The sequence below is a fragment of the Myotis yumanensis genome, unplaced genomic scaffold (genome assembly GCF_028538775.1).
Source record: "Myotis yumanensis isolate MYYU_CA2020_CCGP unplaced genomic scaffold, mMyoYum1.0.hap1 SCAF_3, whole genome shotgun sequence".
Lineage (NCBI taxonomy): Eukaryota > Metazoa > Chordata > Mammalia > Chiroptera > Vespertilionidae > Myotis > Myotis yumanensis.
In genome coordinates this window covers 38,379,050-38,406,297 of record NW_027223754.1, presented here as the reverse complement: position 1 = coordinate 38,406,297, position 27,248 = coordinate 38,379,050, and the positions used below count along the sequence as shown (strand labels likewise).

At 37.9% G+C, this 27,248-nt stretch overlaps 1 protein-coding gene across 1 annotated transcript in view; it reads left to right on the top strand.

Annotated features, from left to right (window-relative positions):
• ITGBL1 (integrin subunit beta like 1) overlaps positions 1 to 27,248 on the top strand; it is a 197,711-nt gene that overhangs the window by 61,928 nt on the left and 108,535 nt on the right. Inside the window, exon 3 of the mRNA XM_070408638.1 lies at positions 24,977 to 25,123. Within this exon, the coding sequence (XP_070264739.1) occupies positions 24,977 to 25,123 (147 nt within the window). The remainder of the gene's footprint in view (positions 1 to 24,976; positions 25,124 to 27,248) is intronic.

The following is a 27,248-nucleotide window of genomic DNA, read 5'->3' as shown; positions in this document are numbered from 1 at the left end:
ATTAAAACCCTCTCAAAAGTGAGAAGAGAAGTAGCTTTGTCAGAACCATGATTTAGGGGGAAAAAATACAGACAACTGCTTCCTGGGAGGCAGAACCATTAGGAGCAGTAAGACCAGTCCACCACATTTTTGAGTACACTGAGAGAAATATGATGAGGCTCTTAAGTGGGACACTGATGGAGGTTTATTTAGTCAGCAAATGTTTACTGAGTGTCTGCATGTGCTAGTACGTACTATGTCCCATCTGCATAGTTGTAGGTGCCAGGAACAATTCAGGACTCCTTCACTCATGGTATTTACATTTAATGAAAAGAATGAAAAAAATTAGAGGAGCTTTCAACGCAGACATAAGAAGACATATTTTTTAACTATATAGACAAGTGTCAAAGAGCAAGAGCAAAGATTAACAATGGCATAAAATGTCAAAGTTAGAAAAATGAAGCAATATCTTCAGAGGTAAAGAGGGTTGCTGGTTATACAGCTAAAGGCAAAATAGTGCTAGTGGATAGACATCTCCATTCTCATTCATTTCTCATCCAATGGTTTCACCTCAGGTCATTCAGGGATTTTTTTTTCCTTTTGTTTAAATTCAAAATGTAAACTAAATGGAAATACTGCTGCTTTATGAAAAGCCACTCTTTCGCTACCTTTCTTAGAGCATATCAGTCTGTTAAAAACACACACAACTGATTGCCCATCCCAGTTTCTTTGTTCTTGAAATAAATATTTGGTCCTAGATCCAAGATATCTTAGGAAATTAATTTTATTGTTGGAAGTGTTTCAGTAATCTGTGAATAACCCTAAATTACCTATTTATAAGAGGAGAATGCCAGCCCTGTGTGGCAAACAAAGTAGCCTTTTCATTTTTATCACGACTTCCTGTCCTTGGCAAACCATCTCAGTCTTCTTTGTGGAGAGCCCAACTCTGATTTCCTGGCCATCGAAGTTGGCTTAGAAGTGTCCTGTAGCCCACAGCACACCACCCACTATGTTGGAAGCTGTAAGTGTTTTTGTTAGCTGAATGTCAGATTAATGAGATTTTACTATCTAGAAAGCGTGTTTTGACAAAGATACTCTGTATGTGTACTGACAGTGAGCCTTCTGCTCTGGATTAATGCTAATTCAAGACTGCTTATTTTTCACCTTAGAAAACCATAGACTTGTTTTTAACGCAGGTGACTTCCAAAATGTCCAAAAACTAAACAATGTGTTGTTCACATTCGGGGTTACTTATTTTTAGTCTATTGACAGCATTTTAAACTCAAAATGGAAGCATATGAGAGAGTTCCAGAGTACCCGTGACTAGTAAAAGAAAATAGAACCATGTGCTCATGTGTCACTACATCATAGTAATCTTTGATTTTGTCCCAGACCCAGGGTGTGTCACTTCCATAATTCAGAATCAGCTTGTGGGAGGGACCATCACTGCACATTGCCATGAGCAATCGCCACATGGACCATGATGACTTTTGTAAAAGCTTTACTCATTGCTCCTCAGGCTAAGTCTCTCTGTTGTAGAAGAAGAAACATGATGGCTGAGAATTACGGACTGTGTGTCAGTCCTCGGTCTTAATGTGGGTTCAAAAGAGAAGGTGACAGAATTGTTTCACTGCAGTTAAGGATGATTAATCTATGCCTCCTAATGAAATTAAGGGAAAGGAACTATTTTCTCTCTCTCTCTCTCTCTCTGTCTCTCTCTCCCCTCTCCTCCCCCTTCTCTTTTTGCCAGCTGTCCTCTACACTGTGAGTTAAGTAACATATTCTGCTGAAGTTATATAGCAGGGAACAATGGTTCCTTTGTTGGAAGTTTTCCCAATTAAAAGCATAGCTTTCTTTTCAAAAAACAATTAATACTATTGATGATATACTTCAGATTATATATAATCCTCTTGCATGTCTACTATTGTGATTTACTTTATGTAGGAAATAATCCAATTCTTTTATTAGTGAGAGATAGATTATAGAACGCAATATTTTCTCACGCATTCTTTTTTCAGTTATTCTTAAATCCAAAAATTTAAATACGACAGTAGAGCTTGATACCTGAAGTAGAGACTATCAAAAAATGAATCCATATCATTCCAGATGAAGCCGGGGCTGCGAGGGAAGCCTGGGTCCCGGGTGCCTGCCAGTGGCTGGAAGGAAGCCTGAGTCCTGGGTGCCAGAGGAAAGTTGGTGCCGGCAGCCAGGGGAAGGCCTACTCTTGCACAAATTTCGTGCATCGGGCCTCTAGTACAATTATATTTAAAGAACTAATCTCTTTTTGTTGTTGTTAATCCTCACCTGAGAATATTTTTTTCCATGATTTTTAGAGAGTGGAAGGATGGGGTAGAGACAGAGAGAAACACCTATGTGAGAGAGACACATCAATTGGATGCCTTCTGCACAGGCCTGTTCGGGGCTGGGGATAGTGCCTGTTACATGCCTCTAATCGGAATGGAAGCCTAGACCCTTCAGTCTGAGGGCCAGCACTCTAACCACTGAGCAAAAGTGGCTAGGGCTAAAGAACTAATATTGTCAAATTATTACCTAGACGTAAGTTATTTGTTTGAAGCGATGTTAATTTTTTTAATGATTTTTGATACCATTAAGTGTATTTATATAAGCAAAAAGTAAATGCACACAAAAATTATTTGCAGTAATTCTCTGCTTATCTAAAAAGCTAATTTCTATTTTAAGATCATACAGAAAGTAAATATGCATACACTATCTGACAAGTGATGGGTTTATTCATCACAAATTAAAAATCCAGTTCATAATTGTTCTGCTTAATAGATGCTTAAATAAATTCTAAAAGATTCCAAATATATGTTAATGTATATTTTTGGAGTTCAATATCAGCATATTTAGATGGTAATTCCCTATTCAACTTTCTTTTAAAATTTTAAGTTCCATGGATTATAAATAGCATCCCTATTAAACATTTTCTAAATACTGTTTCTTCCAGGAAAGTTCTTTTTACTCCCTGGTGCTTAAGATTAGAAAGAGGAAAGAAAAGCAGGTGAACATATAAAATCTTTCTTTCAACATGGAGTTATAAAGAGAGAATGTACAAATGCAAAAACAATTTTAAACTGTCAGTTTGAAAAATGTTTTGTTTTCTACAATATCTATCTATCTATCTATCTATCTATCTAATCCTAATATGCAAATAGACCAAACAGTGGAACAACCAAACAATCAAACAACCAGTCCCTATGACATGTGCTGACCACCAGGGGGTGCATGCAGAACATGGCGGACATCAGGAGCAGGCAGCAGAGCGAGGAACATGGCGGGCTGGTGGAGCAGGTGAACAGGGTCTCCAGACCAAGGCGGGGCGCCAGTCACTGTCATCGGGGCAAGTCTCTGGTGGTTACTGAAAATTCTTTGGTCCTGCGGTCCTGCGCTCCGTGGCCTCGCCCAGCACTCGCACCTGCTGCCAGCGCCAGCCCCGCTTACACCCGCTGTCAGCACCGGAGCCACCGCTCGCACCTGCTGCTGGTGCCTGGTGTTGGCCCTGATCACTTGGCACTGTCAGCAGGTGCGAGCAGCAGCTGCTGCCCCGTTGCCCCTCAGGGCTTCTCCACCTCCCCCTGCTCCTAATGTGCAATCGGGGCTAGTAGCTGCCTCTCGCGCCCCCTGCTGGCAATGGCCCCACGCGCACACACTGCCGGTACCCGGCACTGGTCCCTATTACTTGGCATCATTGTCAGCAGGTGTGAGCGGCAGATGCCAGTCCCGATCGTCTCTGAGGGCTTCTCCACCTCCCCCTGCTCCTGAGGGGCGATTGAGGCAGCAGCCACTGCTCGCACCCGCAGATGGCGCTGGTCCTGCTTGCACCCACTGTGGGAGCTGCAGCGGGGACCAGGGGCCACAGGGGGAGGGGCTGGACAAGGGCGTGGAGAATGGGCCAAGACCCGCCCCTGTGCCCACCACAGCCTCACGGCCCACAGTTCCTTTCAAGGTGCACGAATTTGTGCACTGGCCCTTAGTTGTTTTGATAAATTAAAAAGATTAATTGAAGTAACAAATCTAAATAATAGCCTATCATAAGGATGATTGTAGTTATCAGTGGAAGCTTAGAAACATTAGTCCCTAACTCTTAACATTAGGGCCAATTTTTAGTGCATGGTTAAGGACATATAATTAAACCAACATAAGATTATTTGGAAAATAAAAAACTATTGGGAGCAATATTAACATACACAATTGATGTCAACAATACCATATTCTCAATGGCTGTGTTCATATCAACATTCAACTGAGTTTAAGTCAAAGCTGAATACCATAATCAAAGAACAAACTTCTATAATTACAAGAATAAATCTGAAAATTGATCAGTAGTTTAATTGTATTGATTTTACCATTAAAAGGCTTAGTGGTCAAATTTCAAAAGTTATCTGGTCAAAGTTTAGTTTGAACTTTTAGCCTCTTCTAAAACATCTTCGAACCCCTATGGAAATCATGACTGGAGACATTTTTCTCCACTTCTTTTCACTTGCTGGAATTTGATTGAGTATCTCCATATAGAAGTGGATGTTTTTCTATGTTGAGGAGAAAAATCTACATTTCAATAAGTTATTCCCTAAACCTATTCTAGCATCCAATGTTTCTCTCCCTGATTATGATCACACATATGTTACTAGAATGGTGAGCATATAGAGGGGATAGTGTTAATGTGGTATCTCCTGCCACCTTCCATGATTAGTCTCTTGAGATATGTGAAATTCATAATATTTTAATAAAATTGACTATTATAGCCCTGACTGCAGAAAAATTATACCACCTATGCCTGGAAGCACATCTTGGCAGTCAGAGACTGGCTCTCTATGTCTTTATTTGGGAAGAACTAAAAGAAATTTTGGCCAAGTAACTTGGGCAATATTTTAAACTGGAATACATAGCTTAAGTAACATAAATGTATTAGATTAAAATAATTTCATATACAACTTAGTCTTTAGCAATACATAACATTTTAAAGAAAAGTTTTGATTTCAACCATTAGGACTGACAAAATGCGGCAACTTGGAGATGCTGTGATGTGGCTTTGGCAAAAGTTAAGTTGAAATGAAAATGCAAATTTTGACAGCTGGGCAATTTATTTCATTTAACATATAACATTATGATAATCTCACTGAAGTTCCTAGATTCAAGGTTGATTCAATAATCCTAAATAAGCAAAACTATTAATTTTTAAAAATTTATCTTTATTGTTTAAAGTTAAAGCACACATTGTTCATATAAATCAGAAATGTTTGTCTTCTTTCACAGAGAATTAAAGTTGTCACGTAGATCAAAAGTTATTAAGTTACTATAATCAACTCTCAGATATTTTACCTAAGAATGGACCCTAAATGTAGTAGATATCTTCACTTGAAAAATCAATATGGGATCCTGTACGATTGTTTGCATGAGGAGCAATTGAGTTTGAGTCACAAATATCTGTAGTTGGTTAGTGGCAGCTTAATCAAAATAGAATTATGCAGTAATTTTATAAGGCTTTATTAATCTTATGTCAAACTCTGGTTACAGATATAGAAACTATATCTGGACCAAGCTTCAAAATCCCATATGAATTAAAACATATTATTACTGTCTATGCAAACCATACACCATAATTTTGTCAGTATTAGAATGAATAAGAGTCATTTGCAATTTGAAGGATAATTATAAGTCTGTGAAATAGGTTTTTGACCTAGACGCAAGTCCTTTCATTTATATTCATATACTTTGGAACATTATAGTGAAAAAGTATGATTTGTAGGGAGAAAGCTGGATTCATAATCTACTCGTCCTATTTACTGGAACTGGGCCTATGGACAGTAATTTTGTATTACCTTTACTATTTATGTATTTATCAAACACTTTTAGGGGACAACTATTATGTGCCAAAAAAATGGATATGAGCCAAGGATATAAAATTAAGATGACACAGCCTTAGTCTAATATATATATATATATATCACTTCCAGGCAATAGAGTTAAACGGAGAGATTCAAGTATTCCAGGAGGAAAAGATAATTTTTATAACAATTTAATAAATACTTATATAGTGTTTATTATGTGAGAGTCACTGTCTTAAGCTCTTTACAATTATCTGAATTGATCCTTATAGGAACACTTTTATGTAAATACTACCATGTTCCCATTTTACAGATGAGTATTCTGAGATTAAATAACTTGCTCAAATTCACACAACAAAGCTATATAGTGAGAATTTGTACATCAGCAGTACAAAAAGTACTTTAAACTTTATGCTGTGCTGCCTATAGAAAAGTAAAGTGAACTGGTGTTGTGTGTCTAGGAGTAGATAGGAGTCTTTAAAAAAGCCACAGGAATGAATGCAGAGAAAAGAAGAATAGGCACTTCTTAGGTCAGGCAGGAACAAGAAACACAGGCTTGAGACTATTAAGAATGAAATGAAAAATAACCAACTGTTTTACCAAAGATTAGAGAGAAAATGACATATGAAGAAAGAAAAAAGGAGATCTAACATAATTGTAATTGGTGTACATACATAGAATTTGTATACCATGGAATTGGTATACAATAGAATTGACATATAGAAGAGAAACAATAACATGGAACTGAATGATTTGAAAGATATAATTCAGAATTACTCAGTTTAAAATATGTTCACTTTAACCTCTAGTAAGGGAACAACATGTTCCAGAAAAACATACAGATCAACAAACAGAAGAATATAACGTGGTAAAATTATTGAGTTGAAAGAGAAGGAATCCTGTGGGAGAATCAGGCTAAATACAAACAAGAAACCAAAGTCACTTTGTTCAGGGACATTTATATAACAGACGGCACTTAGGTATGTATGCAAAAGACATATTTTCAAATGTGCAAAAACTGAGAGAATATGTATGGTCATAACATTTTTTTAAGAAACATCCAGAGAAAAAAATCTGTCAAGGAAGTAAAAGATGAAAGTGTTTAGTAAATTGCTTTTCTAGGTACTTTGCATACAATTGTGAATGAGACAAGACTATCTTGGTTCTCATTGAGCCAACGTTCTGGTTATATAATGGTATAGAAAGAAAGAAAGAAATAGAAGAGAAATTCTAGAGTATGTTCAAGAATATTTATAGTCAGGGTAGTATACAGTTTCTAAGTGCTGATTAAATTAGAATAGTTGTTAATTTTGAAATACTGCTAATTAGTGCTTAGCAGGTGATAAGAAGATGTGGCCCCTGGGTTCCTAAGATCCTCCAGCTGTTCTCTTCACTGCAGGACTTCACCTGGAGCCTCAGATCTGATGAGGACCCAACAACTAGAGCAGTGGTTCTCAACCTTAGCTGCACATTAGAATCACCTGGGAATCTTGTTAAAATCCTGATGTCTGGGCCTCGTCATTAGTAACAAAGAAACAGAATTTCCGGACAATGAGGCCCAGAAATCAGGATTTTAACAAGATTCCCAGGTGATTCTAATGTGCAGCCAAGGTTGAGAACCACTGAACTAGAGGGATCAGGCAGAGGCTAGTTGGGAGCTTCTAAGCTGGCCTGTGTTTAGATGTGTTATTCATAGTTGTTAAATATTTCCAATATGTCTCCTAATTATAGTCACATTATTGGTATTGACACTACTTGAAACAAACCCAAAGTCCAACAGCAGATGAAAATATAGTTTTCAAAAATAATAATGCAAAGAGCTACTAGTATATTAAATGAAAATGAACAAAATACAAGTACATGTGACAAGATAAATGAATCTTACAAACATAGTATTAAGTAAAAAGTTGTTATAAAATTAAATATAACCTTGAGTGACAGAGTATTGATATAGTATTTTATAAAAGAAAATATGTAAAGTTAAACAAGTATCTATGCATGTATACAAATGCAATAAAATATAAAGAAAATCATAAACAAAATTCAGCGTAGTTTGCGCAGTTGTAGTTGCAAACGGGGGTTCAGCACTTACTGTGATCTTATTCTTCATTATCTGGGTAGTGAGTACAAAGCCATTCATTATTGAGTGTTAAATTGAAATTGGTAGACTGTTTTTACCTTCTACATTTGTGTATATTTGTTGAATTTATCCTAAATTAATCTTTATATTTAATGTGATTAATACTTCTTTCCCCAAAGTTCCAAAAATTATTTTTAGAATTAAGCTGAGTCTAAAGATAAATACTGAAAACAAAGGATACAAAAGAGAGACTAGACCTACTAAATATTTTTAAAAACACATTATTACAATCAAGCATGTAAAACAGTTTGGCATTCACACATGAATTAATGGAGATAGCAATATAAAATTATACAGAGCTGAGAAAAAGATATGTAGTACTGATAAAGGTGATGTTTTAAATCAATGGGAAAAAAACAAACCATGTATTAGTGGTGTTGGAAACCATATCTCACTACATGGAAAAATAAATATAGACACTTACCTTCTAGCACCAAAAAAATTCCATATTTATACATGAAATCAAACTTTTAAGAAGAAAGCATGAGAGGATTTGATCAGGTGATTTAGGATTATGAGAAACTACATATGTCATAAAAATATTTCCAATATAATGGTAGTCAGAAGACTAACTTATTTAATATATAAAACCTAACAATGCTCTTAAAAATAATGAAAATGTCCAACAAATTCATTAAAAAATAGGCAAAATACATAAGCATAAAATTCTAAGAAAATGAGAAAAAATTATTTTTTAATAAAAAAATGATTTGTAAAACAATGAAAAGATGCTGAACCTCACCCATAGTTGACAAATGCCATCCAAGATATCCAGTATGATTTTTAACGCTCAGATTGACACAGATTACTTCAAAATATCCTGAGTTAGGTGTTGGCAAGTGTATACTCACACACACATGGTTGGTGGGAGTGTATTTAGTATAGTTTTGGAAACAAATTTGTCTATATCTATTAAAATTTTAATGATATGCATACTCTTTTATCCATAAACTTCACATAATAATAATTCCCCCAAATCTATTCACACTTCTGCACAAAGATACATGTGTAAGGAAGAATAATTCTGACCACATTGTTTGTAGTGGCAAATGATCAAAACTAATTAAGTGCACACCAATAAAGGAAAGCTAAGTTATTGTGGTTATATACAATGGGACATTACGCATCTGTCAGAAAGAGTAACAGAGGTGTCACTCTTTGAAGAGGTGTTAGGAGATAATTCCCCATGGGTCTCTTCTGTTTCTGTAATTTTTTTCTACACAGGCACTCATAATTCTTTTCATAGATGTTTGTACAGAGAGCAGCCTTGGAAGTTGGACCTGGTGTTTCCCTCTGGAGCAAAGGAAAATCTGTTTACAATTGAGTAAAATAAAATAATGTCTCCTTCTGGGAAATGTTCAGGCATGTTTACTGCCCATTATACAAGAGTTGGGATCCCTATCCTAGGGGTTCCTCTCCTGTACACAACTCACCACATGTGCAAGCATCACCTGGCCCTTGTCATGTTGTCCTGTGGGAATTGGGGCTTAGATAACTTACTCAAATTGATTTTTCAGTTACTGCTATTGATATACTATACAATAAAAGGCTAATATGCAAATCAACTGAATGGTGGAATGACAGGTCGCTATGATGCGCACTGACCACCAGGGGGAAGACGCTTAACGCAGGTGCTGGCCCCTGGTGGTCAGTGCGCTCCCACAGGGGGAGCTCTGCTCAGCCAGAAGCCGGGCTCATGGCTGGTGAGTGCAGCGGCAGTGGTGGGAGCCTCTCCCGCCGCCTCCAATGCAGTCGGACATCCCCCGAGGGCTCCCGGTCTGTGAGAGGGTGCAGGCCAGGCTGAGGGACCCTCCCAAGTGCACGAATTTTGTGCACTGGGCCTCTAGTGAGTAATAAAGTCCTTTGACTCTAACTCAAGAGTCTCCTGTCTTCTGCCAGAAACCAGGGAACTGTGGCAGGTTAATTTATTAGTTTCAAATGAGGGAAAATCGTATCTCAGTTCCCTTTCACAGTTCTTGACAAAAGTTCTCCAAGATATATTTTACTTGGAAAAATAATTGTCTCAGAACAATGTATATGCCATATTGCTAATTATAAGAAAACTGTTAAGTGTGTGTATGTGGCAGATTCAACTATATTATCTTGAAACTTGGATATTTAGATATGCAAAGGAAATTTTGCTTTTAATTCCCTTTGTGTTTTCTCTGGTGTTGCTTATGAGCTTTCTTCCCTACCCTCAACTGCTCATTAAATACCAGGAGGAAAAATTAAACAAAACAATAAAACATAACAGTTCAAGCCTGCTTAAAACCTAATATGATTCAGTAATGTAAGGATTATCTTTGTTTTAATTAATTCTCTTTGGAATAAATGCTCCAGTCTTTTTTATTCTTCTTACTTGCCTTATCGTTTCTTTCTTTCTTTTTTTTAAATTCTTTTATTGCTTAAAGTATTACAAAGAGTATTACATAGGTCTCCTTTTTTTTTTCTCCCCTTGACCCTCCCCTAGCCTCCCATACCCCCCAGTGTCTTGTGTCCATTGGTTATGCTCATATGCATGCATACAAGTCCTTTGGTTGATCTCTTACCACCACCCCCAACCCTCCCCAGCCTTTCCATTGTAGTTTGACAGTCTGTTCGATATTGCTCTGCCTCTATATCTATTTTTGCTCATCAGTTTATAATGGTCTTAATTATCCATAAAAGAGTGAGAACATGTGGTATTTTTCTTTCATTGACTAGCTTATTTCACTTAGCATAATGCTCTCCAGTTCCATCCATGCTGTTGCAAATGGTAAGAATTCCTTCTTTTTTACAGCAGCATAGTATTCCATCGTGTAGATGTACCATAGTTTTCTAATCAATTAATCTACTGATGGCACTTAGGCTGTTTCCAGATTTTAGCTATGGTGAATTGTACTGTCTTCCATAGTGGTTGCACCAGTCTGCATTCCCACCAGCAGTGCACAAGTGTTCCTTTTTCTCCACATCCTCTCCAGCACTTGTTGTTTGTTGATTTGTTGATGATGGGCATTCTGACAGGTGTGAGATGGTACCTCATTGTTGTTTTGATTTGCATCTCTCGGATGATTAGTGACTTGGAGCATGTTTTCATATGTCTCTTGGCTTTCTGAATGTCCTCTTTTGAAAAGTGTCTATTTAGGTCCTTTGCCCATTTTTTGATTGGATTGTTTATCTTCCTTTTGTTAGTTGCCTTATCTTTTCTAAGATGCATTGGGGAATATGAATTTTATTGATGCTATGCATTTAGACATGATGGGAGAAGCCAAGGAGCCAGAGAAGAGTAAGAAAAGGGGTGGAGGGGAAAGGAGATGTCAAAGGACAGAGAAGCAAACAATATGGCTAGGACTTAAATGTTAATTGAATTAAGGAATAAAAAGCATGCTAGTTATCTTAGTTAGAAACATTGATAGAATGGTGGAAATGAAATCCAATTGTAGAGTAAAGGTGAGACTGAGAGTGAAAACTTCCTTTTTGGAGATTTGAATAAAAAAGGGAGAATTGAGTTGTAATAGAGACTAAAAGTAGGGCCATGTGTTTACTAGAGGAAGTATTGATTTTATTTTGTAAAGATCAGGAGATGCTTATTCAATTTCATGGTATAAAGGGAAGGTGCTAATAATGAGGCTTAGGTTGTAATAGAGGAGAGAGAGGAAGTAAGGCCCCCAAAGAACCAAAAGACAAGGAAGTCAAGGCTCCTTGAAAGGAATGGATCTTGAGGTAGCCCCTGGAGCTGGAGAGAAGGAAGCAACATGTGGGAGGGTAAGGTAAGAGGATGGAAGGACAGGAAGTTGGGAATTTCATTGCTCCTGAGTTTGAGGGTACCCAAGCTGAGTGGATGACTTGGGAGCTTGGCTAAAAATTTGGAGGAATCATTTAAAGATATTACCAAGAATTTCATCTTCTATGAGAATGTTAATACTTGTTTTCTATTTTTTTGCATCATTTGGATAGCCATAACCAAATAAGATAATATAAATTGAAGTGATTTGTGACTCAGAAGTTTAATTATGTTTTATGCATTATAGTGTAGGTTGGTAATGCTATTTTCCAAAGTAAATATCTGTATGCCAATGGAAAAAGAAAGACAAGATACATTATCTAGAATTCTATAAAAGTGGGTTGCCTATGAAATTTAATGATAGGTGAAGCTTATCTATCATGAGTTATAATCACTGTAGACTTCCAGTTGGGGAATGGCACAGCTCATCAGTCAAGAACAGGGAGAATATCCTGGACGGGGATTGGTAAGTTTTGAACTGGTCTTATTTTCACATGAAGCTATTCCTTCTCTTTGGTGCAATGACCACTACTGTTATGCCCTTTTCTCCATCTCCTAATGCCTTGGTTTAAATGGTTTCATGACAACTGAGTGCACTGGCTGTTATCGAAACTTTTTCTTTCTATTTTTATCACCTAAATGCACACCTCAGTGTGGTTTGCTCTCCTCTACAATATATGTGATTTCAGTAAGAGTGCTACTTCAGGTGACTGATCTTTGTATTGTAGAAAATGTCATGACTTAAAGTGCTTTTACCTGCTTGCAAGAGAATTATTTCATTCTTTCCAATCAAGTCAACCAAATTGTCAACAACTTTTATTAACTACCCACTTTAGAACAGCTGAGAGCAGAGAACCCCAGGGAGTTACTGAGTTAATAGAAAAGTCATTGCAATTAGAAGATTTACAATAAAGTTAACTGAACATACAAATGTTTGTTAATTTTTGAACTAAGTGAGAAGGAAATAAGAAATAAATCATTGCCATCTGCTCCTTTTTAGTTGGAATAGGAGAAAATAACATTCCAAAGAATTGCTTGATCATAATATTTGAAAATCATGAGATGATCATAGATGATGTTCCGTTTAGCCATTGCACAGACTTAATTAAGGAGCAATAAAAAGAGTTCTTTCTTAAAAGTACATTTTATAAAAAGTACATTTTCTAAAAAGTCTCAGGCTTATTTTGGAATCTTTGACTGGGGAGCCTCTATAAACCCATTGGAATTTAGTAATGGAACTCATTTTAACCACAGTCCTCTTTAGCTAATGACCTTCCCTCTCCAAAAATTTGTGATTGACCTGCTGTGCCCTGCTGGGCCTGTACACTTCAAGGCCTGTGTCAGATACTTGCTGCCTTTGAAACCTTTTCTGTTTCTATTGAAACTGTTCCAAGCTGGTCCAGACAAAATTGGCAAAGCTCTCCAGAGATGTGCAGTTGGATCTCCAACCTGTCTCTCTGTGTCCCATACTTTACCCCTCCTGCAGAGGGCAGTGACAGACCCCTTTCCTGGAGGCCCACACAGTTCATTGCTCTTGCTAGCACCTTGCATACAGCATGTATTTTTTCTGAATAATAGTGTCTTCCCATTCAGACAATCAAGTACATTCTATCAAGCTCTTCCTAGACCCTCAGGCTGTGAAGATTTATATTCCTCAGTCTGCCCCATGCAGTGTCTTTTGGATATGATTCAGGATTGTGACATCTCCTGAATGCCACTGAAGTTCCAAAATGTAACTCTTTGACACCATTACTTATATGAGTACTAGAGGCCCAGTGCACCAATTTGTGCACGGGTGGGGTCCCTCGGCCTGGCCGGTGATTGGTGCCAATCAGGGCATCTTGCTCAGTCCCGATGGGGCCAATCAGGACCGGCCTTCTGGGGGGAGGGGCCATGGGGGGGGGGGGTCCGGAAAGTTGGCCAGATGGAGGGTGAGGGGTGGTGGGAGGTTGACTGGCTGGCTTGCGGAGGGGCCACAGGAGGTTGGCCAGCTGTGGGAGGTTAGCTGTAGGAGCAATTGACCACCAGGGGGCAGCTTCTGCTTTGAGCCTCTGCCCCCTGGTGGTCATTGTGCATCATAGCGACAGGTTGACTGGTTGTTCAGTCACTTTGGCTTTTATATATATAGATTAATTCTGACAGATGTGGGGTTTTTTTTCTTTTTAATTTTTTTGAGTGAAATAGTATCAAGAAGTGTGAAAGGTAACAAAAATGATATTATTCTCTACCACCTAGCTTAAGAAATAGAATCTTTGTTATAACTTTACAAACCTATTGCTTAAATCAGTTGTCTCAAAACCCTGATCATACATTTAAAAAATGAATTTACCCATATATAGGTATACTAATTTATAAATTATGTAGACATGTTTTATATCAATAAATTGCACACATAAAATCTATAAAATTATTTTAAAGACAATGAAAATAACCATAAATATTAATTCTAGATATTTTCTTCTTGCATCACAAGTATCATCTTGTACACGCCTTGAATGATGGAAACTACCAATTTGTCAGTAGCTTTGCTCTGAAGCTGAATAAAAAAGATAAACATTTTTGCTGCTTTTTGTATTTTTGGTGCTTTCCCAAAGGCATCTAATGCCAAAGTGTGCAGTATGAATGTAGGGAAGTTTTAGGGACTTTAGAAAAATACATAGATGCACACACATAAATAGGTATGTATTTAAATATATATATATATATATATATATATATATATATATACATACATATATATGTATGTATGTATTTGAGAGCACATTAGCACTTTGAAATGTTTAAATTATTATGCAGCCACAATTAATCATTCACTTAGCTTGTTGGTCAGTATACTCATTAGTTTTGTGAAATGTGGACTCATCCAGGGAAAGTTCTTTTCCCTATAACCCAGATGTACTATTTGTACTGGAAGAGGGATTTTTCTCTGCAGTATGGGAGAGGGAGAAACATTAGTCAGAATTTGTACTTAACATCCACTTTTTACTCTACACTTAAGTTTAGAATTGCAATAATCATGACAGTTGTGTTAGGGTGACCTGCTCTCCCAATATCTTCAGTATAGATTGTAATAGCTAACATGTTATTGATGGGCAGTGTTTTAAATGATTTGTGGGAATGAACTCATTCTATTCCCATAACAATCCTGTGAGATAGGTATTATTATTTTATCCACAATTTACAGATGAAGCAGAGATAATGAGAGGTGTTATGGATTGAATTGTATCCTCCAAAAAGATAATGTTGAAAAAATCCTAACCCCTAGGATTACAGAATGGGACCTTGTTTGGAAATAGGGTCATTGCAGATGTCATGAGTTAGGGTGAGATTACACTGAAGTAGGGTGGCCCTAATTCAATATGACAGTTGTTATTATAAGTAGAGGAGAAGAGACACAAACATTCACCTGGGGGAGAAGTCCAGGTAACAACAGAGGCAGAGATTGGAGCAATGCAGCTGCAAGGCAAGGCTCTCCAAGGATGGCTGGCTCCCACCAAAAGCAGGACAAGGCAAGAAAGGGTTCTATTTAGAGTCTCAAGCAGCTTTGGTCCTGCTGACACCTGGATCTAGAACTTCTAGCCTGCAGAATTATAAGGGAATTAGTCTCTGTTGTTTGGAGTCACCCAGCTTGTGGTACTTTGTTAAGGCAGCCTAGGAATCTAATTAAGTATTTGCCGAAGGTGAACTAGCTAGCAAGTCATAGAACCTAGGCAGTCTGCCTCTGGTGCCTGAACATGGAGGCCCTGCATTATACCACCTCATGGAGTAGACAGTTGTCTCCATTTTGACCCACAATTCTTTAATGCTATGAGGAATAAGGGCATATACAGAGTTTGCTCTATGGACAACCACTAGAACTTGAGATGAAGGTTCATATAAATAGATGAAGAATATTATGAATATTTATCTAATATACAGATACAAAATTTCTGGGGAAACATTTCAACATTGGGATGGACACTAAATACCATCTTATTTGGTGCTTTCCCTTTTGGGAACCATATTAAAAGACAAAGTTTAGAGTCTCATACATGCATATACTTACATATGTATATGAACACACACGTATATAACACAAACACATATACATATATCTCCATTGATTAGATTATTCATCGCACATTTATAATGTGGAAGGAGTAAAATGGTAAGGGTGGAGCTACATTTTTTAAAATTTTGTGTGTTCCTTTATTTTGTTCTTTAAATTCCACATATAAGTTATATCATATGGTATTTGTCTTTCTCTGTCTGACTTATTTCACTTAGTATAATATCTTCTAGGTCCATTCACGCTGTCACAAATGGTAAGATTTCATTCTTCTTACGGCCAAGTAATATTCCTTCTCTTTCCCCAGTACAACTGAGGAGATTTCACTAGTCCAAGGTCCCCTGCTCTGGTTACCATATTCTGAGATTCTTATATTCCAGTTTGAGTAAATTCATTCCCACTGACTAAGAAATATCATTGGTGGATGTTAAGTTTCGAAGGCTTGAATGGCTTCTATCAGTTGATGTATTTGATACTGACACTCCTGAATCAATAACCCAACAGAGGACAAAAGGCCAAGGCAGAAACGAAAGGAAATGAGGGTCCTTTATGTGTATTTTAAAAAATATATTGTTATTGATTTCAGAGAGGAAGAGAGAGGGAGAGAAAGATAGAAACATTGATCGATACAGAGAGAGAATTATTGATCAGCTGCCTCCTAATGAGGATTGAGCCTGCAACCCGGGTATGTGCCTTTGACCTGAATGGAACCAGGGACCCTTCAGTCCTCAAGCTGACGCTCTAACCACTGAGCAAAACCAGCTAGGGCTGTATTTTTTATTGTAGAAAAAAGTGAAGGAATCTCTGAAAGCTTTCTGATGAATAAAATCTTACAACTGGAAGCTAGAAAGAGGGAAAGAAAATTGAGCACTTCTGTCATTTAGTCAAGTGGTCTTTCCTCTCTCTCTTTCCATCCTCAGGAACCTGAGAAATGCAGCTTAGGCTCTTAGTATCATGGATTTTCAGATAGGGAAGGGAGTACCAGCTTCCTGGGAAATGTGGATAAAACAAGGTCTGGGAGACAGGTCTAATAATGCCCCCTTAAAGAAACATATCCTGCATCCCTCGAGAAATACTGAGAGACGTACATTTTTAATTTACCAGACCCGCCCCCCCCCCCCCCCCAAAAAAAAAGGCCAGAAAAGTTCAACGATTAACTAACCTGTTGAAGGTGACAAAACCAGCTGTGGAAGAATCTATACTAACAACTAGGTTTTCTGAATCCACAAGCTTGTGTGTGTGTGTGTGTGTGTAATTCTTGCAAGAATTTGATATATAATTATATGGTTAACTTTATAAAATGTGCTACCTAAGAGTCATCCAAAATATTATGTATTGTTTGCTATAATTTATATTTTATTCCACATTCTAAGGTTACGAGAATTTTAATTTTAAATCCATTAATTTTAGCAGTACTGATTCACGCCAAACCCACTTTAAAAATAAACATATCACGATAATCTACAATATTGTAATGGGTGCTTTTAAAAACAAACAGGATTTAACTGCTCATGATTGTTTTCAGTAGCAAACAATATTTGGCAACAACTGATGTCCACTGCCATTACCTTGTATTAATATGTTGAATGCCTATTTGAAGAAACCATTTTGCTTTGTTATGAGACAAAGAAACTAATTGAAGCTATCTTATGGAATTCTCGAGATGAAAGGCATCTTGGAATTAGTTAGTCCAACTCTTACTTTTGCAGATGAGCACATTGAGGTTTGGATTCCTGAACTCTTTTATCTGACGGCTGTGGCATTCTTTCATTTTAAATAGTAAAGTGGGATAATTTCACTGTTAGAGTTCTTTCACCAACTAGGATGAATAATCCAATTCTACGCTTGTGAGTCCCGAAAGGAAACCTCCAAAGCTAAAGCAGTGTTGTCAAGCCACCAGTCCATACCTTTTACTGGCATCACCCTTCCGAGAACAAAAGCGTCCTCTCAAGACTATTGTATTGCAACTAAACAGATAATGCTGGGTGTAATGGTGAAAACATAGCTGTTCAGTTTACAAACCATGTTACTTTGAGCAAGTAAATTATACTTTAGTCCTCTTATTTGTAAAACTTGGAAATGAAGCCCTGACCAGTTTGGCTCAGTGGATAGAGCGTCGGTCTGCGGACTGAAGGGTCCCAGGTTCGATTCCGGTCAAGGGCATGTACCTTGGTTACGGGCACATCCCCAGTGGGGGGTGTGCAGGAGGCAGCTGATCGATGTTTCTCTCTCATCGATGTTTCTAACTCTCTATCCCTCTCCCTTCCTCTCTGTAAAAATTCAATAAAATATATTAAAAAAAAAAAAAAAAAACTTGGAAATGAAATCTATCTCACTGGCTCTTTATGAAAATTAAATAGACTAGCCTGTATAAACTACCATCAGTACCTGAGAGCCTGTTATTACTGGCTTCCTGTTTTTCTTTTCCATTTTCCTGACCAAGGTCACATGACTGATTAGTGTCCAGACAGGAGGAGAGAACAGACCTTTTAATTTCTTAGGGCAAATGTTCCCTCTACACAGAATTCTTCTATTGTTCATATTGTAACGTTCTCAAGATTGAGAAGCAGATATATTTAAGTCCTTTTTTGTTAGCCTGAGAAGCAAACAGGACTGATACCCCATCTTGAAAATGGTCAAGTTTCTATAGCAAACCATAATAATTGTAATATTACTTAAGGGATCCTTTCACAATCTTTTCTTAGAATTCTAGATGTGGCATAGTTAGTTTTTTGTTTGTTTGTTTGTTTGTCTTTGTACCTATAAAAGGCTGGGGAATCTATAGTAGCTCAGAAAGGATAGGAGAAAAATTGAGTGTGTCTGTTATTAAATGAGCATGTTTGAATCTACTGGGAAATAGGACACAATGCAGGTCTTGGGAATATACATATTTGACCAAAGCAAATAGATTTGCAGGGCCAACTGGGTGCTCAAATTTCAGGGGTATCATGAGGCTCCATCAGTGGTATACCTTGCTAATTTGACACCCAGAATCATTTTTGAAACATCCATCCTCTTCCATATAAAATTGTTGTCAGTGGTAATGAATAATAATTAATAATCAGGACTTTTGCTGTTTTATTGAGATATGATTGACATACAGCACTGTGTACGTTTAAAATATACAGGATAATGACCTGACATACCTATATTATGTAATAATTTCCACAATAAGTTTAGTTAATATCCATTATTTCATATAGATACAAAGAAAAAAAGAAAAAGTTGTTTTCCTTGTGATGAGAACTCTTAGAATTTACTCTCTTACAAACATTCAAATATACCAGGTAGCAGTGTTAGCTACAAATCATGTTGTTCATCACATCCTCAGCACTTACTTATAATTGGCAGTTGGTACCTCTGACTATCTTCACCCATTTTACCCACTCCTCACTTTTTGCCTCTGATAACAAATCTGAGTTTTTTCTATGAGTTTACTTTCGGTTGTTGTTTATTTGTCTATTTTTTAGATTCTACACATAAGTGAGACTACACAGTACCTGTCTTTCTCTGACTTACCTCATTTAGCAAGATGTCCTCAAGGTCTATCCAGGTTGTCCCAAGTAGCAGGATTTCCTTCTTTCTAGTGGCTGAATAACAAATATTATCTTCTTTATCCATTCACCCTATTTCTATACCTAATCTACCTATCTATTATCTATCTATCTATCTATCTATCTATCTATCTATCTATCTAATTTACCTAAATACCTATCTATCTACTTTTTACCTTTTAAGACTTCAAGAGGACTGAAGCCAAGGACATATAGCTAATCCAATAAACATATTCATTTTGGCAGTTTATTTCCATCCAAAATATCAGTAAACTTGAAAAAGAGAGATAAGGGCTGTCTCCTTCTATTTTTTTCTTCCATATATTTGCCAAAGAAAAGTATAATTATTGTTCATTTGTATTTAGTAATGGCTGATTGGTTTTTAAAAGTTCTTTCGATACTGGTAAAGTCTTTATTTCCATATTGAAACAGCTTTTCATTTAAAAATAAATAGTGTCAACTCCCCTCTATTGTGCACTAATGGATTTTAATGAGTTCATCACCACTGCCTTTGCATTACCCAGGTGAAAAGGATTATGAAGAATGGTGATGCTGCTGCTGTTGCATTGTTTAATTTAAAATTACAAATTTTTATACTGTTTGTTGGAATGCCTTTATCAGTGGAGATCAAGGCCCCAGCTTACTGGGAAGCACTGGAGAAAGCCAACCACACCTCTGCCTTCTTATGAAAATGAGACTAAACTATTGGATTTTACTCTCCACTGTGATTTGTCTTCCCTAAACCACTGAAAGCCCTGGAAACAAAGCTTTTTACGTTTCCATCTTCATTATTTTGGCTGGGAGTTGTTTTGGCATTTTCCTGACATTCTTGTTTTGTGTGCTTGTTTTCTTTTGATTCCTTAGGGAATTTATTTGAAGGGCAACAGATTTATTGTCAAGCATGTTGGACTGTTTATTTTAAGACCACATTTTGTAGTTGTGGAAATTGACTTATCTGGAGAAGAACCAGAACTGGAATGGTCTTGACCAGTGATTTTCAACCGGTGTGCCACAGAAAAGTTTAAAACATGCAATACTTGACTATTGAGTCAGGAACACTGACCTCTTTTCCTTTGGATTGTGAAATAAAATTTAAAAATGACAACAGTGAACACAACAATAGCCTTCCAGTGTGAATGAATCAAAATTATACCCCCTTTTTTTTATCTGATAAGCAAAAAATATATTTTCAATGTGCCAAATAATTTTAGTAATTGGTTTATGTGTGCCATGGGATGAAAAACATTGAAAATTGCTGGTCTAGACAGCCAAGAGTGGTGAATGCTGTGCTGGCTAGGATTTCATGTAGCCCTAGGCAGGGGCCATCCTTTTATATATATACTAGAGTCCTGGAGCATGAAAATTCATGCACTGGGGGTGTCCCTCACCCTGGCCTGCGCCCAATTCAGCTTGTGGTACTTTGTATGGAAGCCCCGGAAAGCTAATACACAATGGCTAATTTTTTTTAAAAATGTGATATTTTTAAAAACATCCCCTGGCAGCCTGGGAGCCCTTGAGGGATGTCCGACTGACAGCTTAGGCCCGCCATCAGTTGAACATCCTTTCCACTGCCACTGTACTCACAGCTGTCAGCCGGCTTGTGGCTGAGTGGAGCTCCCCCTGTAGGAGGGCACTAACCACCAGGGGGCAGCTCCTGTGTTGAGCATCTGCCCCCTGGTGGTCAGTGTGCATCATAGCGACCGGTAGTTCCTGGTCATTCTGCCCTTAGGGTCAATTTGCATATTATCCTTTTATTACATAGGTTGTTTTTATTGATTTTAGAGAGAGAAGAAGGGAAAGAAGGAGAGAGAGAGAAACCTGGATGTGAGAGAGAGGCATAGATATGCTGCTTCCTACACACTCCCTACTGGGTATCAGGCACATGCCCAGAAAGGAAATTGAACCATGACCTTTGGGTGCACCAGAGAACATTCAACCAACAGGGCAGGGGCCATCCTTTGACCTGTGCAATGGAGCCCTGTTCTGGGGCTCATGATTTAGGGGTTCTGCTCTACCTCTTCTTGGTCCTTCATTCCCAAGGCCAGAATGGTATAGTAGGTCTGAGAAGCCAAAGGATATGGCCACCTGGAACCCTGGCACCTGCCATCTTTGCTCTCCTAGACTGAGGTGTCTGGGACCTGGGACTCTTCACCCCAAAGGTCCCCAACTTTCTTTGAGAGGCGGTTGTATCTTTCCCCTGGTCTATGGCAGTTCACTTGTCTTTAGGCTGGCTGGTGGTTAAGGAGCAAGTATTGTGAGAGGAACAAGGGAGGGGAGGGACCGGCAAAGCAATGGAACCAAATATGAATTTAACAATGGGTGTCTATACAAATTTTCAGCCTCCCCCCGCCCCCGTCCTCCCCCCCCCCCCCCCCCCCCCGCCCAATATAGGACAGAAATGGGGAGGATGGAGTTGCGGCCAGGCCTAGCCAGTTTGTTTTCATACATAGGAGAAAAAATTGCCCCATCTTTTACATGAATTACAGTTAGGAAAGAAAATAATTAGGATATATTGTTTGCAACAGTTGTAGTTTGAACTGTATTCCCCTAGAACAGTGGTTCTCAACCTTCTGTCCCTTTAAATACAGTTCCTTATGTTGTGACCCAACCATGAAATTATTTTCGTTGCTACTTCATAACTGTAATGTTGCTACTGTTATGAATTGTAATGTAAATATCTGATATGCAGGATGGTCTTAGGTGACCCCCAAAGGGGTCGCGACCCACAGGTTGAGAACCGCTGCCCTAGAAGATATGTAAAGTCCTAGCACCTGGAGCCTGTGACTGTGACATTTGAAAATAAGGTTCTTGCAGATGTGATTGAGTTAAGATGAGGTCATACATGGGCTCTAAATCCAATGACTGCACCTATAAGTAGAAAAACGCGAAGACACAGACACAGAGGAAAAAGGCATGTGAAGAGAGAGGCAGAGTTAAGCTGTCAGAAGCCAGTGAACACCAAATTTGTAGGAAAAGACCAGTATGTAGAGAAAGGTGTGGAAGAGTTTCTTCCTAAGATCATCCACAAGGAACCCATTTGCCAACACCTTGTTTTCGGGTTTCTGGGTTCTGGAATATGAGAGAGTTATTTTGGTTGTTTTACTCCATTCAGCTTGTGGTACTTTGTATGGAAGCCCCAGGAAGCTAATACACAATGGATAATTTTTTGAAAAATGTGATTTTTTTGAAAATCATGTTATTGATCCTTTAATGGAGATTACCACAATAATATCATAACCTTATTCCCCAAGGTTTTCCAAAGCTCTTCCTAACTGTGAATAAAGAGTAAAAATCATCTGAAGATAATTTTCTTTCTAAAAAACTATATATTTATCTCCAAATAAGCTGTCCCATCCGATATAAATAAGCATTGAGTATTCTTTTATTCCAGATTTAGCAAATCATTACTGCCATATTCCTTGTTCTTCTAAATCATTTCTATTAACATTGTTGATATGAAGACTTTATATGGAGATGAAGATAAGAAATAGCTGATATTCAACTTAGAAAAGTTAAAATATTATGTGGTTCAACCTAATACACTAAAATTAAGAGTCCTTACAGTTACCAACACACTTGATTTATCAAAAAGGCTTAGCTCCTTCAAGAATGTGGCTTAATATATTATAAATAGACTGAATGCTTGGCAGGAGAGATCACTTATGTTTGTGAGTGATACCAAGTTGGCGGAGATTAACATTATCGTGTAGGGCCAGACAGGAATGCAAAATGATACAATCAATTTGAAAGCGTAATGTGCACTGGATGAAGTGAATTACAATTATGGTGCATGCAATATTTGAAAAATGCAACAGGAATTGAAACGTTTACATGGACTGGGTCACACACAGAGGACTTTTAAAGTCACAGCCAATCACAGATGCAGGCTCTGCTGAACTTGCCCAAATGGGACCTCTGAGCCATTCATTCTGACTGACCATCTGGACCTCATCATGTGGATTTTGGCTGCCCCATTGAATAACTGTTGGCACCAGATCAATGATTCCATGCCGTTGTGGTCTATGAATTTCAGGCCTTAAGACATCTTATATAAAACCCTAATATGCAAATCGACTGAACGGCATAACGACCTGTCGCTATGACGCACACCGACCACCAGGGAGTAGACGCTGAACACAGGAGCTGCCCCCTGGTGGTCAGCGTGCTCCCACAGGGGGAGCACTGCTCAGCCAGAAGCCGGGCTCATGGTTGGCGAGTGCAGCGGCAGTGGTGGGAGCCTCTCCAGCCTCTGCAGCAGCGCTAAGAACCCCTCAGGGGTGGACTGTGAGAGGGTGCAGGCCAGGCTGAGGGACCATCCCCCCCCCCCCCCCCAGTGCACAAATGTCCTGCACCAGGCCTCTAGTAATATTATAATATAAGCCAGTCAGAGAAAGATAAATATCACATGATCTCACTCACTTGTGGAATATAATGAACAACATAAACAAATGAACAAAAACAGATCCAGAAACAGAGAAGCATCAATCAGACAGTCAAACCTCAGAGGGAAGGGAGGGGAGGGTGGGGGTAAGGGGAAGAGATCAATCAAAGGACTTGTATATGTGCATATAAGCCTAACCAATGGACACAGACACCAGAAGGGTGAGGGCATGAGTGGGGGGTAGGGGGAGGGGCAATGGGGGGATAAGGACACATATGTAATACCTTAATCAATAAAATAAAATAAAAAAGAATACTATCCCTGCAACCCATTCAAACTCTCTTCACCTTTCAAGGCCTATTTAAAGGTCAAGGAAGTCCAGAAAGTCTCTTCCTTTTTATTTCTATAGGTCATAAACTGTATTGCTCAAACTTAACAGAAAGTTTGACATCAATTCTCTTCATATGTCAGTCTCAACTTTGAATTTGTAAATTCTTCGGGGCCAAGGGCAAAGGGTTATACATATTTTGCACTTCAGTCTAATTAATATGTAGCCAATGAAAACATTAGTAGGCTTTATTAAGCAGATTTAATAAAGTTAATGATCCCAGCAATAAAAACAGCAAAATGTAGATTTGAGAGCATGAAAGGTTGAGAAACTTGTGTGGCAATAAATGAATGTGGGTCTTATTCTTTTGATTCTTGAACCAAATTTCCTCATTGAGAAACAAGCTATATACTTAACTTTCATGTCAATCTTACCCAAGGTGATATTTACATATCTATACAATTTTATTACATGTTAGATTCAAATAAATAAAAGGCCAAAGTTTGGTTGAGTGGAGATTCATGTAAGATTCCTTACTCAGAATTTGTAGTTTTATGTGCTATAAAGTATACTTACATGAAAATAATTTTTACTGGGCTTCTGTCTCTGCAATGTGGAGGTACTGAGTTTTTTTTCTATGCTAAATTTTTTTTATGTTTATTGCACTTCAGGTTTATTATCTATCCTAATATCTCTATAAATTAATGTTTTAGCTTGATTTCTCAAAGTTGGTTATTTAAATAAATTTTACATACTCCATTATACTGTATATAATAATATCATTACCCTTTAGTCAATGTAATATATATGTTTGAATTTATTATAGCTCAATCTTGAACCAACATTACCCTTAACTCTTTTAGTTATAATAATGTGTGTTTTTTTTTTTTTTTTTGGAAAACAATTTGAGTCTAACTGGATGTCATTAAATCCTCAGGCCATGGTAAGTGTGACTGCGGAAAGTGCAAATGTGACAAAGGATGGTCTGGGGATGCTTGCCAGTACCCAACTAACTGTGATCTGACAAAGAAAAAAAGTAACCAAATGTGCAAGAATTCTCAAGATATCATCTGCTCTAATGCAGGTAAGAATTTGAATCTATGAAGATTCTTAAGTGAAATAATCAAATTTGGGTTTTTAATTGAAGTCCTTATGCACTTCAGAGTGTTGAACCTCTGAATGAGACTGCTTCTGAGTATATTTTCTAGAAATGAAATTCAGATAAATCAATAGAAAAAAAATGTCATCTTGCTGAGACTGGCAAGTTTGATATTCTCCAGCTGTTCCAAATGCCTCCTTCAAGTAGGAAATTCACTGGAAACAACACCCCGATGACATTTGACGTACATTGTCAGCCCTGATTTTGAATCCTGGAATAAATCTTTGAAAAATTATTTATATAAACTGACTTAATTATTTTATGTTACAGGTCCAAATTTGTAAGCCATCAAATAAAACCAAACCTTTTTAATTAAATAGAAGTTTCTGATGCACTATGTGAAACTCATTTAAGAATACAGTGACAGCAAGCTTTTTTGTTTGATCAAAATATTTTTACCTCTCACAGAAATCATTTAAAATATATTTTTAGAAATTTAAAGAAAAGCTGTTAAAATTAATTACCAAAACCCTATTTAAAAAATAAAACAACTGCAGTTTCATATAGTTTCAATTCCAATGGTTTTCAACCAGTATTACTATAATTAAATTCTCTCAACATTTGGTCACACGGAGCCTCAAAGTCAGCTTTTCGCAACCTGACTGAACTTGAGAATGTTGGTGTCCTAAACTAGAGGCTGCGATTCAGTTGTCTCAGGGAATGGTCTGGACTATAGTTGATTTTTAAAGCTCTTGTGTAATTCTTATATAGATCCAGCGGTCTGAGCCTTTGCTCTTTCTGTTATAAGCAAGGATTTGACTACAGGCATGAATATCTTCCCTCCGGAAGCTCACTTTGTTGGTAGAGTCCTGCAATCAGAGATAAGACCTTTCCAGTTTTTGATCTGCAACAAACTGCTCTTGTGCAGCCTAAATGCAGTGAGGTTGTTTTGCTCTTGCTCCTAGGAATCAGAGCCACGTCCAATACAAGATGTGAATGGACCAATCAGGGGCCATGACTAATGGTCTCAGCAGCCAGGCCACTTTCTGTGTTTACTGATATTCTTGCTTCTTTCAGTCTTTTCTTTTCTCTCAATCAGATTTCTTTACTTCCAGTTCATAGCACCCACCCCTCCAAATGTGTGTGCACCCACACGCTCACCCCTCACACCCCCACACAGCTTCTTTTGTTTTGAAAACTTCATGCTTTCCAAACTTTCTTAAGTAATAATACTTGAATTTTGTTTGTTTCTTTGTTCTTTATTTTTTTGGATTTATTTATTTTGTTTTCAAGTTAAATTCAAGGTATTGGGTTTTGTGTGTGTTTTTTTCCTCCCTCTTTTTAATAATATACTCAACAGGTAGATTTTAGCTTAGGAATCCAAAGATGTTTCAACATAAGAAATCTAAACATGTGATGCACTACATTTAGATATCTTTAAGGAGAAATTTTACAGAATTCTTTTAATAGATAAAAACATTTAGTAAGGTACAAAACACATCTCTCAGATATCTGTATCCCTATATTTTTTAACATTAATACAAAGCTTTTATGCAATCTGCCATTCATATTCCAGTTTTTTCAATTGACCCAACAATGTTTATTCTTTATAGCCTACTAGAGGCCTGGTGCATGAAATTCATGCACTGGGCAGCATGGGGATGAGGAGAGCGTCCCTCAGCCCAGCCTGTGCCCTCTCGCAATCCGGGAGCCCTCGGGGGATGTCTGACTGACGGCTTAGGCCAAGCGGGCCTAAACCATCAGTCGGATATCCTTAGTGCTACTGTGGAGGCGGGAGAGGCTCCAGCCACAGCCGCTGCGCTCGCCAGCTGTGAGCCTGGCTTCTGGCTGAGCGGTGCTGCCCCTGTGGGGAGTGCACTGACCACCAGGAGGCAGCTCCTAATTTGAGCGTCTGCCCCCTGGTGGTCAGTGTGATGACTGGTCGTTCTGATGTTCAGTTGATTTGCATATTAGCCTTTTATTATATAGGATAGTCAGTCCTATTTTGACCAGCCTAGTTCAGGACCACTCCCCTCAAATTGCATTAGTGTATGAGTTCTTTCTATTAATCTTTCTTTCCACTTCATATTACAATGTGGTTTTCTGGAAG